This window comes from Neolamprologus brichardi, chromosome 10 (assembly GCF_056152115.1).
Source record: "Neolamprologus brichardi isolate AB-2024 chromosome 10, ASM5615211v1, whole genome shotgun sequence".
NCBI lineage: Eukaryota > Metazoa > Chordata > Actinopteri > Cichliformes > Cichlidae > Neolamprologus > Neolamprologus brichardi.
Genome location: NC_142113.1, coordinates 25,635,809 through 25,652,618, shown reverse-complemented (window position 1 = coordinate 25,652,618; position 16,810 = coordinate 25,635,809). Strand labels below are relative to the sequence as shown.

The 16,810-nt window shown below is 42.0% G+C and overlaps 1 protein-coding gene across 5 annotated transcripts in view; it reads right to left on the bottom strand.

The window, feature by feature from the left end:
- Positions 1-58: 58 nt before the first annotated feature.
- The window catches only part of nsd1b (nuclear receptor binding SET domain protein 1b), a 31,840-nt gene continuing 15,088 nt past the window's right edge, over positions 59-16,810 (bottom strand). For all 5 annotated transcript variants that reach the window (XM_087847450.1, XM_087847451.1, XM_087847449.1 and 2 more), the window contains 19 exons: positions 16,216-16,328; positions 15,835-16,090; positions 13,722-13,822; positions 10,656-10,698; positions 9,528-9,772; positions 9,307-9,444; positions 9,006-9,129; positions 8,021-8,221; positions 7,757-7,936; positions 6,165-6,321; positions 5,871-6,076; positions 5,673-5,785; positions 5,382-5,528; positions 4,803-4,925; positions 4,594-4,710; positions 3,085-3,226; positions 2,878-2,984; positions 2,594-2,795; positions 59-2,395 (listed from right to left, as the gene is read on the bottom strand). In XM_087847450.1, the coding sequence (XP_087703576.1) occupies positions 1,707-2,395; positions 2,594-2,795; positions 2,878-2,984; positions 3,085-3,226; positions 4,594-4,710; positions 4,803-4,925; positions 5,382-5,528; positions 5,673-5,785; positions 5,871-6,076; positions 6,165-6,321; positions 7,757-7,936; positions 8,021-8,221; positions 9,006-9,129; positions 9,307-9,444; positions 9,528-9,772; positions 10,656-10,698; positions 13,722-13,822; positions 15,835-16,090; positions 16,216-16,328 (3,404 nt within the window). In that variant the 3' untranslated portion in view covers positions 59-1,706. The remainder of the gene's footprint in view (positions 2,396-2,593; positions 2,796-2,877; positions 2,985-3,084; positions 3,227-4,593; positions 4,711-4,802; positions 4,926-5,381; positions 5,529-5,672; positions 5,786-5,870; positions 6,077-6,164; positions 6,322-7,756; positions 7,937-8,020; positions 8,222-9,005; positions 9,130-9,306; positions 9,445-9,527; positions 9,773-10,655; positions 10,699-13,721; positions 13,823-15,834; positions 16,091-16,215; positions 16,329-16,810) is intronic.

Below are 16,810 nucleotides of genomic sequence, written 5' to 3'. Positions count from 1 at the left end.
ATTTATGATTATTAATCTTAAAACAAAAAAAAAAGATACGAGCCACAAGATGCTTATTTCATGTCTTCTTATATATTTATATAGCAGTTGTTTTGACAGGTCAGTGGTTGAGATCTAACATAATTACACTGGAATGAGACATTTCTTGTTGGGCAACTGTAAAAAGGCATTAGTAGGGAAACTTGGCTCTCACAGGGGCGACATTGTTCCTTAAAAATATCTCCAAAGAAATACACTCTAAGGCATTGGCAGATAACACACAGACAATATTAAGCTTGAAGACGGAGCGAAACGTGGCAAGAACACATACCCAAGTGCAAGCGTGGTGACAGGAGTCCGCCGTTTCAAACGTTTTTGCTCCCTCCGAAAGACTTTTGTTTCCCCGAGCAGTTTGGGGGTCAAGAACGAGGGAGGAGGGCACCGACCCCGCCGCTCTCCCTCCCTCGTCACCGTTTGTGCGTCACAGACCAGCGAATAAATAATGACTACAGAGCACAGCACACACACTGGAGCCAACTGAGTGCTACCTTTTCTTTCCGACTGCCAGGGCAAGGCTGAGCGTTCATTTCGCGTTGCACACCATTAGTTGATGGACGACGTGAGCCTGCAGTCCAACAACAGCGGAGCTGAATGTCCCAGGATGGCACGAAATCTTTCACACTTTAACTTTCAAACAGTTAATCTTTTTTTTTTTGGCATGAAATGTTCGAATCTAGAGTCTATTTGTAGCTGCAAACCAAATCTACATCTATTAAAAAACAGTTGATTCCATTATACTGCATTTTGTTTTTCCCAACAACACCAGGAAAGACAAAGTTGGCATGGTTAAGACTACTCCAGGCAGCCTGTCATATCTTCACCGGTAGTCCTGGATCTCGAAGCACCAACTAATTGATGTGAGTCATCATGAAGAACTGGAAATGGAGAGGAGAGTGGATTTAATATAAGCAACAATTAATATTCCCAGGTTATGGAGTCCTGCGTGTACGTTGACTCGGGCCTTTGTGGAAGGGGTTGCCAGCATCGTGTGTCCCGACAACTGGACCACGAGGGCGAGTTTAACTCCGTTGGTTGTGGTGGTTCAACAGTGTTCAGATTAGAAAGAAAAGCTTTAAAAAGGACACAGAGAACTTCAGCTAGTTTAATTCTAGACAAATACAACGTTTTTCTGACACGGCCTCAAACTGCACGGATGTAAACATAATCCCGATTTAACTCAGTAGAAGTCACAAACCGAGCCCAGCTGTGACTCTCTTTTCTACCATAAAACATCTCCCTCTAAAAGCACAAAGCTTCCTAGGACACCTGACCTACACCTCCAACAAACATGTGAGAAAACAAAACAAAAAAAGATGAAATGTGTTTCCAAGTCTCATGATTGATGTCCCGGGTCCGGATAGTTTTTGTGCACTCGTAGCAGGTGTGTAGATGGAGGTAGGGAGTGATTACCAGGGTAAAACTACATGTATTGCAAGCATAAATAAACTGCAAAATTGTTGGATGTGTGTCAGTGTATACATAAATTATATTATATTATATTTTTTATTTATAAACCTCACAATTTGTTTATTTTTTTAAATGTAGTTTTCTCCTAAAAGCCCCTCCATACATCCAACTGAATACTGAACATTAACAGTGACTGTAACTGAGTAACCTCCATGTGCTTCCTCACTGTAGTGACTCTGTAAATAATGATCCTCTGTGCGTCACTCCTCTTCTTCATCCTCCTCCTCCTCCTCTTCTTCATCTTTGAGCTCCAGGTATTCGACCCCCTCCTCCTCCATTACTGTCTCTCTGTCGTCTTCACTAGTGTCTGATTTATGCCTCTCTGCATCACCCTCTTCCAACAGCTCCTCCTCCTCCTCTTCTTCTTCTTCAGCCAACAGGTCTTCCTCCAAGACATCCCTCTCCTCCTCATATGAGGAGATGGGCGAGTAGTGGGGGAGGTCGAACACGTGCGGGCTGCTGGGAGCATCAGAACTACTGGGAGGAGGCGACGTTGCTGGAGCTGCGACGGGAATAGTGATAGGTACTGGGATGGAAAAAGCAGGAAAGGACTCTGACGCGCACATGCCGGCACCGGTGCTTACGTCCCAGGCCCTCCTGGCAGTCGGGTTAACGTTGCAGGTAGTGTTAGTAGCAGAGGATGGAATGACCGCCATGCCCAGCCCCGAGGTGAGGGCTGTGGGTTCGGGTGTGTACTCTCGGATCTCGCCTGCTTCTAGCGGTTCCCCGCAGGGGTCGTGGGCACTACAGGACAGCTTGCCGTCCAGTTTGGAGATGAAGAGCAGGCCGTCACGGTGCTGGCAGCAGTAGGAACTGACGCACAGTTCGCAGAAGGACGCAGCCTCCTTACCGCATATGTCACACTGGTGCCACGGACATTCCCACCGACCTACAACAAACGCAAGAACATTAAGGAATCTTTATTTCACTCAGGACCACAACGCATATTCACAACAACATTTCCACCAGCTGTAATAAACATTTGGCAGCATAGATCTGTTTTGGGACCATCCTACATTTTATTTTCATAAAAACTGGGTGATATTGTGTGGATTAGAGAAAATCCCAAATAGATTAAGTCACTGACCTGCAGGCCTCTTGGTGAGGTTCAGGCAGTCTGCATGGTAAACCTTGGGACATCCAGGTTTTTTACATGACACCATCTGTCCTCCGTCGCCGCAGATGAAACACTCGTCCTCCCTTTCTTTGGTCAACACCACCTTCTTCTTCCTCTTGCCGTGACCTCTCCTCTTCAGCTTGCGATCTTTATCATCAGGCGGGGGGTTGTTCTGGTTCAGAGAGCAGAGGAGTCGGTTATTCCCAAACAAACACAGGTGGTTATTAATTTTTGTGGCGTGTCCCTCCTCTCACCTTTGGCCTGAGGCCTAAGAAGCCGCTGCAGTTTGATGCTCCACATTTACACACCGTCTTCCTGTTGCCCAAACACTCCAGGTTGTAGTTGAAGGTGAGCTCTGTGCCTGAAAGGATAAACACAAATGAGTGAGAGCAGCTTGCTGGCATCACCAAACAACAAGATAGAAACGACTTCTATCTTCAGATCTGTAAGAGGCGGCGAACCTGCGGCAACGTCGATGAGAGCGAACAGTCCCACCCGGGTGTCACCGTTCACCGTCCACTTCTGCGTCTCACAGTTTGGCTGACAGCTGTGGTTCATGAAGCGTGCCTCGTTCCCCTTCGGCCCGGCATCAATGATCCGATCCTAAAACACAAAGTCATCCAACAAGAAATGAAATTAAACTTAATTACTGTATAGGTCTCTAGTTTGAAGGTGTAGCTATAATCTGTACTCAAACACAGGCCTGGCCATGAAATTTCCAAAGTGCCAAGAAAGCATCTACTGCTGGTAACAGGGTTAAAACTACCAAACACACGATTCTGTTAGAAGTGCATTCATACCTATCAGGAGGTATTGATTGAAAAAAGAGACGGCAGGAAACAAGAGATGTAGGAAAGCCATTCATGTTCAGAGGCTTTACTCCAAAGCTGTTCGGTGTAAGTGAATAACTTTAGATCTTAATTAGATTTAATCTAACCATGTGGCAGTTTGCTACTGTTGTTTTTTTCTTAAACCATAATTTGGACTGCTTTAAACACTCTCCTGTTAAGCCTGTTAAGGCTCAAGTCCTTGGTTAATGTTGATGCACTTGTTATTTCTCCTTAGAACTACATTGACCACTTTATCCTCTATACTTGTGCCTGAAGCAAGCCGGACTTGCTGCAGTCTTCTCTTGAATGACACGCTGCAGCTCAGAGCACAAACTAAACAAAGCAGGAACAGAGGAGCTTGAAAGAGAAACAAAGGGATTGCTGGTGTTTTTTCCCCCAGAACTCTGTGTTCCTTCAGTGAATTATCCCTGTAATCATATACCTCCCTCCAGCTGTGAGGTGAAATACTTCAATCAGAACCACTCGCTCAAAAAGAAAAGCGGCACTACCAGCGGCTGTCATTCACATCTGGAAGCACGTGGAGGTGCATAACGAGCTGAAAGAATCATGCTCCATACTGAAGACTCCAGGTACACGACGCCCAGCTGGAAACACTTCACGCAAGTCGAGCTGCACGAGATTCACAGAATTTACAGAAAATGTTACATTTTTGTGATTTATATCGTTATCGGACGATAGATGTCTTATATCGGGATATGAGATTTTGGTCATATCGCACAGCCCTAGTTAATGGGTTTGTAAACTTGAAGCATTTTCCTGTGGTTTGGTTTCTTTCCACGCAGTTATTAGGGAAGATATGATGAAACGATAATTTACATTTTACAACTGGTTGCCAGCCCATACAGACCTTGAAGTTACCCTGTTGCATTCCAGAATGCAAAACATATGTGGCTACGGGAAGATGTTAATTTAAACTTCCAACGTTCACCTGATAGTTGGTTGAGGTCTGATCACTTTCACACCATAAACGAATCGGTTAGGAACTGAATGAGACCTCCTCCTCCGAAGGGTCTTGGTGCGGTTGTTTTGCGATTAATGCGTACACACCTGCATAAGTGAACTGAACGAAACAGGCTAATGTGAAAACACCCTAAAAACACACGTGACTCTGAGCCGTACCTTGTCAAGAGTTAACATGTAGAAGTTACAGATGTTGTTGTCCTGAGCGTGTCTGATCCTCGACCTGCACTCCTCCTCATCGATCACCTCCCCGACATACTCGCTCACAAACTGACCCTGAGAGAACAAACACATACGGGAAACATGGATCATTCACTCCCGGCTTATGATGGCAATTCCAGCAGCAACAGCAGCAGCACTGCGGTTACCTTCTTAATGTCATGGACACAGCGGAGCCCCCAGCCTCGAGACAGCGTCCTAAAGATCTCTACTTGGCTGTACTGACGCTTGGTGAACGCCTGGTTGAGGCACCGCTCGGCCGCCGGGCAAACCTGCAAGTAAAGAAGCGGCCTCGGTCAGATACTCGACACCTGGGTGCAAAGTCCAGGGCAGGCAGCCAGGGAGCTGCTAAAGATTCAACTTTAGAAGATCTGGAGCAATACAACTATTACGTCTTAGCCCCACTAAACTCCAATTGGTCAAGCGCAGCTATTGGTGGCAGCATAGTAGATTTTTAAACGCATTTTTTAACATCCTGAACGTAGAAAATTTCAATAACTAAGTAAAAACACTTGGATCATGCACCTTGTACAATAAAATTCTAGAAAAAAATTAAACCAAACTAACTGGATTAAAATACTTGTAGAAGTCTGTATGATTTGATACACCTGTGGCCATAGAAGTGACTGGAACACCTGAATTCAATGATTTGGATCAGTCAGTGAATACATTCTGGCAACATAGTCCATCTGTAGCTGTGCATGAGCGTGATGAAGGTGTTTCGGTACCTGTGGATGGCATTCGTAGAGCAGCATGCGGTTGATACACTCGGAGTCCATCCCACATGGACTATCATCTGTCTTCTTGCAGTTACAGCGGGGGATCTCTGAGAGGTCGGCAGTGAAGATCTGAACCTTTCCTATCGGTCGATTAACCTGAATGAGTCAGAAAGGTGTGTATCACTCATCACCGAGCATTACAATCAAACCTAATTTTTTAAGTCAACTTATGAAGAAAGCTTTTTACAGTTTCTTTGTGATTTAAGCAGCTTGATTTCAAAGTAAAGGCACCTCCATTACCTTAATGTGTTTGTATGGAGGAGGCTTCCTGTCGTTCTTCCTGTCCTCTTGAAGCTGCCGAAGCTCCTTCTCTGCCTGCAGCTCACGGAACCGCACAGCCGCCTCCTCCAAAGCTGAGGAAGGACGTCAAAAGTCAGCGATCGCAAACACAAACCATGATATCAAACCGATCAAAGGACATATTTTACTTTTGCCTACCTTTTTTGTAGGTCGCATCAACCCCTTTACCCATCTTTTCCTTGCTGTTGGCGTCCACGTCCATGTAAGGGAAGACTCTGGCCTGGTAGGTCCACAGGTAGTCGTTGGAGCCGAAGAAATGAACGGGGAACTCGCCGACATCGTGCCTCATTCTCTGGATGTTTTCTGGGATTGTTTTGGGATGGCTGACCTCTGCCGGCCACCACCTTATGGAGCAGAAAATGGGAGAATAAAGGATTTGATGACGTGTGTTTGACTTTTCCGATTTAAAAGACTCTGTGGGTCATAGCTGACCTGTAGCGCCCAACTTTGACCCATACAATGTCTTTATAGCGAGGCTTCTTCCCGGCCTTGCAGTCGTTGCAGTACCAGCTGCCTTTGGGCATCTCGATGTTCAGACACTCCCGATGAAATGCAGCAGGACAGGACTCACAGCAGAGTAGGCTGCCCCCTGGAGCACAGGAGGAGGGACAGCATTGCATTAACCTCTCATCAATGAATCATGAAGCCGTCTGACAGGGCTGGTCTCACATTTAGTCCTATATGTACTCTGTATGTATACAGAGGAGTTTATGGTTGGCTCAATGACTTTAAGGTCCTGTTGCTGTAAAACAAGCCCAAATCATCACACTTCCACCATCAGCAGCTGGTATAAGATGTTGCAGCTGATTGGCTTGTTTCGTTTTTGCCCAATTCTCCACCTTGCATTACAGTCAAACATCTCCCCTTTGGTCTCATCTATCCAAAGGTCTTTGTTCCAGTAGTCTTGTGGTTTGTTCAGATCCGACTTATGCAAAAACTGAGCTGTGGTGCCATGTTCTTTCTCCTACAAACCTCTCAAAACAAGCCATACTTGTTCATTCTTTTTTCAAATTGTACCATCAAGAACTTCAGGTGAGGCCTTGAGAGTCTGACATGCAGCTCTTGGGCTTTTTGCAGTTTTGCTAAACAACGTTAGGGTAAATTTGCTGGAATGTCCACTTCTGGGAAGTTTGGCAGCTGTGTTCAGTTTCTACTTGTGAATGATTGTTCTCACGGTAGAATGATGGTCTTTAAATTGTTTGGAAATCTACTTGTAACCCTTCCCAGACAGATAGGCAGTAACAACTGCTTCTCTAAGATCATTACTTGGCTTGGCTGCCACAGAGTCTGCGGGACTCTGTGGTAATTTTGTTGGACTCTGTGGCACTATCCCACTGGGGATAGTAAACAATGAGACACTGAAAAATACCAAATTTTCCAGAACACCTGCCAGAGCAGACCAAAACTGGAAACTTCCATTCCTAAAAAAGTGGGAGCTCCCAAGAGCCTTGGGTCTTTGATTAAGTCCAAATTAGTCTATGGCCTAACCCTTTCTGGGTGCTTTATGTCTATTTTACTTCAATTTTGTCCATGTTTTTAAATGTATTAAAACTGTATTTCACTAAACGCTTTTCTGCCTGTTGAGGCTGCATCTCCAGTGGATTTCGCATGTTTTTGGACCAGTTTGAAACAGCTTGAAAGTTTACCTTAGAGCAGAAATTTGGTCTTCAGCTCTAGCCTTTGAAACAACGATGATGATGAATTAAACAAAAATCTCAGTTCTTGTGGAAACAATAAAAGGTATTCTTAAGTTTTTCATACACTAATTCTGGATTTTGGTTCAGTTTTTGTTAAATAAATAATGACAGTAACATATGTCACGTGTTGGTGTTTGTAAAATACTTCGTGAGAACCAGATGATTTATTAATATATTCTGACAAATAAAACCTTACCGGTACTTTATTTTCCACCTGACTGTAATTCGTAACCGTAAGGTGAAATAAAATATAAATCTGAGGTGAAGAAAACAGCTCAGTAACAAAACCAGTTTAGTCTGGTCTGGAGTTTCCTTTAGCATCTGTACCTTCAGTGCAGACGAAGCACCAGCTGACATTCACGTGTTCGTGATTCTTGACGCCGCGGCGGGGGGCGAAATGGTTAGGACAGACAATGCTGTTGTTGGAGAGTACAACACTGCCCGCTGCCATACAAAGATCTGTAGCGTGATAGGCAACCGGGCAGCGCACGCAACGTACCAGCCGACCTGTAGACGTAAAGTGGAGAGTAAATGCCACGGCGCAAGACGGGTGATTACAGCGAAGGTGCGGTCTGAGCGTCCTCTGATTACCTTTAGAGATGTTGGAGCTGTTGGGATTAGCGATGAAGCAGGTGAGGCAAACGTGGATGGAGCAGCGGAAACCTCTGTTCACGGGTACGGTCGGGGCGTAGTTGGCGATGCACTCGCCATGATAAAACTTCCCACACACAGGGATCATGCAGCGCCGCACGTCCTCACCGCGCTTTTTACACACAAAGCAGGTGTGGAGTCCTGGACACAGGAAAAGTCACAGGTTTAAATGATCACCTAAAAATATATATATCTTCATATTTATTTAACAAAATGAAAACAGCAGATAATAAGTGGCCTCAGTTCTCCCTCTAATCGCTTCCAGAATGCAATGAACACAAATGACTGGGAAAATATATCTAAATAAAACTATAATTCCTAATAAAACTATGATTATTTTAACAATTCTTTTTAAATCTGTTTTTAATCGTGAACTATTTGTTTAAAACGTCCCATGCTAGACATGATTTCAATACTAAAAATCTCAAATTTTTGGAAACGTTTTTCCATTGTATGAACAAAAATAAATAAAATGGTAAACATAACAGGCATTTGTAAAAAAATTATTAAAAAAAAAATTAATTATTGCCAAAACAGACTAAAAAGTCTTACAAACAGAAATAAAATTGAAACCAAAAGTAAAGAAAATTTTTGAAAACTAAAAATAATAAATAAATAATAACAATAAATAAATTTGTGTAGTGGTCTATGTGTAGTGGTTTACATAGATTCCCAGTTTGATCCCAGGAGAAGACACAAAAAATAAAAAATAAAAGTCCGCCCACTGTGGTAACCCGTTGTGGATTAAGGCAACATGGGGAGTGAAGAAATATCCAAACGCTTGGATGTTTCTTATGCTAGAACGTCTTTAGACTTTAGTGAGTGACTTTTCATTTTGTAGTGATTTTTACATTTGGAAAATTCACATATCAAGAATTAAATTATAGGCTCTACTGACATCAGGGAACAGCTGTTAAGTTTTTACCTGATTTGCACTCTGGACAGACAAACTTCCCCTTCGGTGCTTCGGCCAGAGATATGCAGGGCAGGTGGAAAGCGCCACAACACTGACCCTCACAGAGCAGCAGCTCCCCGGTCTTCTCACACACCTGAGCAGAGATCATAGCATAACTAGAATGACTCAGAGAGAGGGGACTTTACGTCTTATGTATGCATGGTTTGCGAGGTGGATATGAAGGCTTCAGAGTTTTTAGAGGAAAACATCTAATGTCTGCCAACTGTTGTTTAGATCTAACCATAAAGTCACTAAACTGCTGAAAGCTCACCTGACATATGTTCTCCTTCATGGAAGCCGGGCCTCCTCGGTCCCCTATGATCTTCCTCGTAGGTAAAAGTGAGTCGTCACACAGTGACAAGTCGTCCTTCATGGAGCAGAAACTGTTGTCCAGGCTGGATGGTTCACCCTGAGGAGACAAAGCAGGACTTTGCTGTTGCATAGCAACAATTTTAACTATTACTGTACGTAAAAAAAGTAAAGCTGACCAACCTCTGATTCTGCTCCGTCCTTTTTGATGTCCTCGGCTTTACCGTCGTCCAGTTGAGGATCGTCGACATCGGCTGGTGCCGTCTCCTCCTGTCCGGGTTCTGGCGAAGACTGCTCTGGAGCAGAAGGTGCAGGAGTGCTGGTCTGAACCAAAGGTGTGGGTGTACAGAGGTCAGAGGTCGTCGCCGGTGTGGACTCTGATGCTGGAAGCGGCTTACTCTTTGATTTTAGGGGTGGTGCTGAGCAGTCTGTGTGGAAGAAAACCATATTTGAAATAGTAAGACAGAAAAACGAGCTTTTCAAGATTTTCAACTCATAACAACAAGGACTTCCTCTTAGCATCATATTAAATTACATTAACTGTGCAGATTAAATACGCTTGGCTGTAAATTCATCTGGACTCCTTAGAGTGTATTTTAGTTGGCTGCTTTCCCAAATTTAATTTACAAGGAAAAAAGAAAATCTGGTGACTTGGAAGTTTTTTTATGTTAACTTCTTCTTCTTCTGTGTCATAAAATGTTTGAAACCCACTGAACAAATAATGTAATTACACTTTATAGATTTAACATGTACACAATGATTATTTTATTTCATTTACAACATTTAATTAGTTATTATATTTTCTCCTTTCTAAATCTGATGCTTTTCCACTCATGTTTTGTTTGTTTGTTTTCTAAGCCAACACTAACACTGACCTATGAGTCAGTCAAGCATAAATATACAAAACTCAAGGGATGATGTGTGTCGTGTCGACATATAACAGATAATATAGTAAAGCACTAATTCTAAATTGTATCTCTGGACACTTTGTTACTAGCGGTCTGTCACAAAAACACTATTTGTTCTCATTTCTTTAATAAAAACTATGGAAAATACCAAAGATAACAAAGACATAAAATTGTATTTTTACACTATTAAGGTGATTCCCAAAGAGTTGAAAACTGGGCAAGTGGAGGAGAAGAAGAAAAAGTGGCAGATGAGTAAAAATCCTCTGATTAAGCATGTCTTTATAAGCCTGCCTCTAATACAGATATAGGCCTGCTACCTACTGTTAAGTTAAATAAAAGTAGTCCTGGATGAGATACCGCACACTACAGTGTAATTTAGAAGGCTTTACGAAAACTCACTGACCAGATTGAGGAGTTGGAGGTGGATTAGTCTTCAGTGTTTTGACCTGGAACAAAGAGGAACACTGTCAAAAATGACTGCAGTTAAACCAACATTGTTTTAGTCTATCAAACAAAAAAAAAGTCTAGCTCAAGTGTTTCTTTTTTTGCTTTGTTTGTAGCTCTTATCTGCAATTCTCAAAAGCATTTTAAGGCTAAAATACTCCATCCATGCCCATCCATCCATCGTTTATTCCAGCCAGGTTGGAAAGGGCATCAGTCTGAGATGAAATGCCCACACCTCCTCCAGCTCTTCTCAGGGGACACAAAGATTCCAAGCCAGTGGAGAGACATAATCCCTCCAGCATGTAGGACAAGCCCAAAACACTTAATCTAGGAGATGTCCTGGAGGCATCCTAGTCACATGGCTGATCCAACTCAACTGGCTCATTTCGATGTGGAGGAATCAACAGCTGTACCCTGAGCCCCTCCTGAGTGATTGAGTCCTGTCTCTAAAGGTGAGCCCAGCCTCTCTTCAGAGCCTTTTCGACACTTGTATTTGTGATCTTAATCTGCTCTCGCTTCACCACCAACCTCAAGTAGAGGTTGAAGTTTATATCAGTTCTAAAGACATTCTTAGGAGTGATACTTCTTTAGAACACAGAGGATCAGGGAAGAACTACATGCTGTCAAAGTTTTATTTTGTTTTTGAAGGTCACGGACTTCTTTTCTTAGCTGAGATTGAATGTAAGGTGAGTGATGTTTAAAATAAAATATTTGTTTTTCTTAAAAACTAATACAATTTAAAAACAAATAAATTCAATTAAAAACAAACACTTTTAATCTTTAAAGGCACTTTTGGCTCTATAAAATTGTTTATCTGTTTGTTTGTTTTTTAACTACACAATAATCTGAAATAATCTGATCATCTCATAGTCTCAGCTTCATCTCCACAGCATTCACAGCATAAATCCTTTACTTGTATTATTTATACTTATGTTTGTTATTTATAACTCAAAGCAAAGCTTACACAAAACTTAATACACTTCATTATTTGAAAGCCCCAGACTTTAAGAAGCTCTTAACATAATGCGTGTTTAGATGCGCTTAACTAAACATCTTAACTAAACACGTGTGGGAGGATTAACCCTCCATCATCTCATAAATGCTGGAATGACTGGAAACACTCAACCGGTGCTTATGTTTGTGACCGGAGGCCAATCAAACATCCCTAAGTTGTTTTTTATTGGACTGAAAAAGGATTCTAATGTTTCTAATGCCCGTGGTGCAGTGCTGTTTATTTAAGTAGCACAGTGCATCGGTCATGCATTTGCCTATATGCACATTGGTGTTTCTAAGGTTTTTTCAACACAGTGGCAAGTTTCTATTATTTGACCATAACTGAACATCAACTATGACCAAGCATCAGACTGAATTTAGGAAGGTAAAGTCATCTGTCTGACCATCAGATCATCAGTTCTTTCATGCTGCTTACAACTCTCTCCACCTTGGATCATCAGAGATATCTCTCACAGCTCAGGTGGAGGCAGGATTCATCCAGAGGAGAAACTATTCCACCCTATAAACCTGAAATCTGCGCTACAGCTGACCTGAATGGTGTGCAGAAAAATCCTATACTCCAAACTGAGATTCAGGCCTCAGGACCTCACACAGTTCCCACCTATTTCTAACAAATGAATTCACGGTTATAGTAAAGCATTCTCTCCTTCAGCCTCCTCTCATGTATCGTAACTGCCACACTGTTTTCAGAGAAAACACCTGTAAAATCCTAACTTACGATTCGTTTTTGTTAGGCCTTTAAACGCTCCCTTGCACTCCCTCATCGGGTGCGCTTGTTTCTAAGTCACTAATCCATGCTGCTCACAATTATCGCAATAAACCTACTGCATCTTTGTGTATGAATTAGTGTTCATACACAAAGTGTTAGTGTTAGTAGATCACCCAAGGAACTTTCCACTCCCACTGGTGCATTTTTGAAAATTTTCCTTATACTTATTTGCATTACAGCTTGCAATAAAAACAATGTCTTGCTGGATAACATAATGAGAGCTTTGACCACTAATTTTGTCTTGGAGTCATGGAGCAACAGTTTTTAAATGATTATTTCTTTTATTAAGGAGAAAAAGTTATCCAAACCTGCTGTGTCCTGTGTGAAAAAGTAATAACCCGTAACAAGTGGTTGTCCCACTCTTGGCAGCAAGAACTACTTTGTAAAGTAGTTGATAACTATCAATCAGTCTTTCAGATCACTGTGGAGGAGTTTTAGTCCACTCTTCTTTGCAGAATTTTAATTCCAATTACATGAACGGCCTGTTTAAGGTCAGGCCAAAGCATCTGAACTTACTCAGGTACTCCAAAACCTTCATTTTATTTCTTTTTTGGCCATTCAGAGGACTTCTTGCTCCTCCTGTATAATAAGAGTACTTTTAATGAGTCATAAGCTTTTATGTTCTGTTTAGTCAGCAGTGGTTTTCTGTGTCTCTTGAACTCTCCCGTTGATGCCATTTTTACCCAGTCTCTTTCTTATATTTGCATAAGAACTTTGACCTTAACTGAGCCCGCAGTTCCTTAGATGATGTTCCAGGTTCTTTTGTGACATCCTTGGGGAGTCATTAGTGTCTTGGTAGACCACCTCCGGGAAGGTTCATCACTGTTCCAAGTTTCTTTCATCTGTGGCTCTCACTGTGGTTTGCCAGAGTCCCAAAGCCTTGGAAATATCTCTGTAACCCTTTCCAGACTGACAGATGTCAATCTTTGTCTAATATTAAAATCTGTTTGATGATCTGAAACATTTAAGTATGACAAGTGTGCAAAAAACTACGAAATCGGGGATGGAATAAATACTTTTTCATGGCACTGTACTACTGATACTATAGGAGGAAACTAAGATTTTCTTCTTAATTATTATTGCTAACTCAGTAACATCTAATCTGATGTAATGCTTTTATGAAGGTAAATGGATTTTTTTGTGCTAAATAAAATGTACAGCTCTATCTTATAAGCTGGCACATCACAGTACAAATACATTACACCAAACGAATAAATGTACACTCAAACATCCATGCTGTACCTTCTTCTTGAGGCCTGTTGATGCCTCGGCCTCCAGGCAGTATTCCAGGATCTTCTGAGTGGGTTTTCTTTTGCGCTTCTTCTCCAGCACAGGAGCACTTCCTGGAAAAACAAGTGTCACAGCCAGATTAGCATTAACCAGCAGTGAATACTGTGTATACCAGTGGATACTAACCAAACAACATAAGTGATGATAAAAACTGACTGTAAAGTGTAAATTCAGTCCATATTAGATTATTATCTGCCTGCTACAGAACAGAAAGTGACTGGTTCTCTGTGGAATACTCTCAAGGTTTTCCTACATTAAAAAGCCATTTGCAGCAGCTGTGTGTGGTTCAGGAGGTAGGTTAGGTCATCAGTGGTTTATTCCCCTGGTCTGCATGAACCCACATTTCTTCTGACTGTATCTATGTGTGCTCGACAGGAAGTGCTTAAAATACTTGTGTATGTGTAAATATGTGAATAACTAGTGCTTTATTAATAATAACTGATAGTTTACAGTAATGAGATCACTGGCACAAGAACAAAGCTTAATACAATATTTTCTCTTCATTTGGTTAAAGCTCCTGTTTAACCAGTCACCTTAAGCTGGTCTCATTTTACAGTGTTACTGACAGTATTTACTTTAAGCACTTAGCTTACTGCACACTGAACTGTAACCTGTTAAAACAAAACACAAACTTCATTCTTACAAATTCTTGGGAATTCCTGTCATGTTCCAGTTCTTGTATCATTTCTGTTTGCCTTTCTTTAAGTACAGTTGTGCTTACAGGTTTATTACTGCTTATCAGCGGCATGAATGTCGCGGTAATTTTGGGCTTTTAATTTTTTAAAATTTTCTTTAATCCACACAGGGTCAAATATATAAATACGTCTCGCCTAATATTTGTTTAAGTCCACAAATGTTCAACATGGTTGAGGGCGGGACTTTCAGAAGCCTAATGTTAGCCTTCTTTATCCATTCTAAAACCAGTTTTTATGTGTGTTTGGGTTTATTGTCCTGTTGGAACACCCAACTGTGTCCAAGTTTCAAGCGTCTAGCTGTTGATGGTGAAGACGAAGTCCTCCTCCTTCATTATTCCATCCACTTTGTGCAATGTACTACAGGCAGAAAAATCGCCCCAGAGCACAATGATACCACCACCATGCATGCACCAGTTGGTACCGTTTTCTTATGTGTTTGACAGCTCCACATTTAATCCTCCATACATGCCTCTTGTCTAGTGGCCAAACAGCTCAGTCTTTTTCTTTGACCTTTAAACTTTTCTCCAAAAAGCATTTGGCTTGTTCACCTGGGCAGCTGCAAATTTCGGTTGAGCTTGAAGGCGTTGATTTTGGAGCACGGTCTTCTTTCTTGATCGGCACCCTCTCACTCCATGTCGATGTAAAACTGGCTTCACTGTGAACAGCGACACTGGTGTTCCACCAGTTGTCAGTTCACAGCAGGCTTGAGCCTTTGATGGTTCCTAGGTTGTTCCTGAACATCCTAACCAATTTCCTCTCATCTGAGGCTGACAGTTTGACAAGGTCTAGCAGAAGATCCAAAGCGGTGACTTAACCAAATAAGCTGTACTTATGTACAATTGTTTGAACTGATGATGGAACCTGCAGTTGTTTTGAAAGGACTCCAAGAGATCTCCACAGCTTCTATAAATCTACAATTATCCTTCTTACAGCTTCACTGAGTTCCTAGGACTTTTCTGTTGATCCAATGAGTGATGTCAAACATTTATTTTTATGCTGGCAAAGAGAAACTACCAGTTGAAACCAATCATGACCACTAATGAGAAGTTTAAAAGCCTTGCCCTTATCAAGTGAAAGAACCTTTTAACCTGTAGAACCTTCAGCACCACTTATTAAAAGAGTTCATGTATAAGTTGACCCTGTGTGAAAGGCATGAGTACTGAAATGGCAGAGGAGCACGTCGATACCCGTGCCTATGGCCACAATGCTGTCTACAACACTTCTGCATATTTCTGGTCATGGTTCAGGCTTCTTAGCGCCAATGCAGGACAATCTTAAAGTTAACCGTATAATATTTCAACCACAGTCTACACAAAGACCTGACCTGAACTTGTGTCCTCAGAAAGAAAAGCACACAAACGCAGTCCTACCATTGTCTTTGACGATGCTTTCTGGTAGCGAAGGTTCTGCTTCAGGAGGAGGGGTTAACGTGTCGATGGAAAGAACAGGTGCATCTTGTGAAGATGTGTTTTCAGTGCAGGGAATTTGTAGGTCAGAGGGCGTCGTTGCACAGATTTCCTCAGGGGGTGGTGTCTGTATTTCGGGAAGCAAGTTCAAGGATGGCTGGACTTGCATGCTCTTGTCACACTCCGAGGGTTCAGATATGGAGGTAATGGGTTGAGAGGCCTGAGAGAGCAGATTGCATGAGTTGTGTGAAGCAGTATAAAGTTACACTGGCTGGTTAATACTAAACGGTTATGCTCATATAATAATGTGTACTTACAAAAGAGCTTACTTTGTGTGATTTTTACCTTTCCAATCAACTGGAGAGGCTTTCTCGTTTTCTTCCTCACGGAGAAAATCTGGTCGTACTCTTCAGTCCATTCAATCATCCTCTTGCTTGGTTTTCTTATTCGTTTATGTGCTAAAGGGGACAAATTTTATTTTTTAAAAAAAGATTATAGATACACATTTATTTTTGACCTATTTAGCCCTTTGATAGCATCAGTATTTGTTAGTGCTGTCAGCGTTAATGTTGTTAACGGATCGCCTCGTGTGTGTGGCTGGACTGCGCTAACACGTTAACGAGCTAACCGCGCTAATGCATTGACGCCGTGCAGCCCCACGCACGGGGCGTTTTGCGCTAACTCGCTAACAGAGATTTGCCGCGTTAATGCGGTTATGGCGTCAACGTCATTTTAACGACATTAACGCTGACAGCACTAGTATTTGTACAACTGGTTGACTAACTATGTCAGTAGTCTACCCATTACATGAGCAGAAACAGAATTTTATGAACTGCTATATTTTTTTAAAAATTCCTCAATGGCAAGTCAGAATTCAGAACTGAACCTAACAGTTTAAAGTACTGTTACTTTTATACCTGCAGTTTAATGTGCACACAGA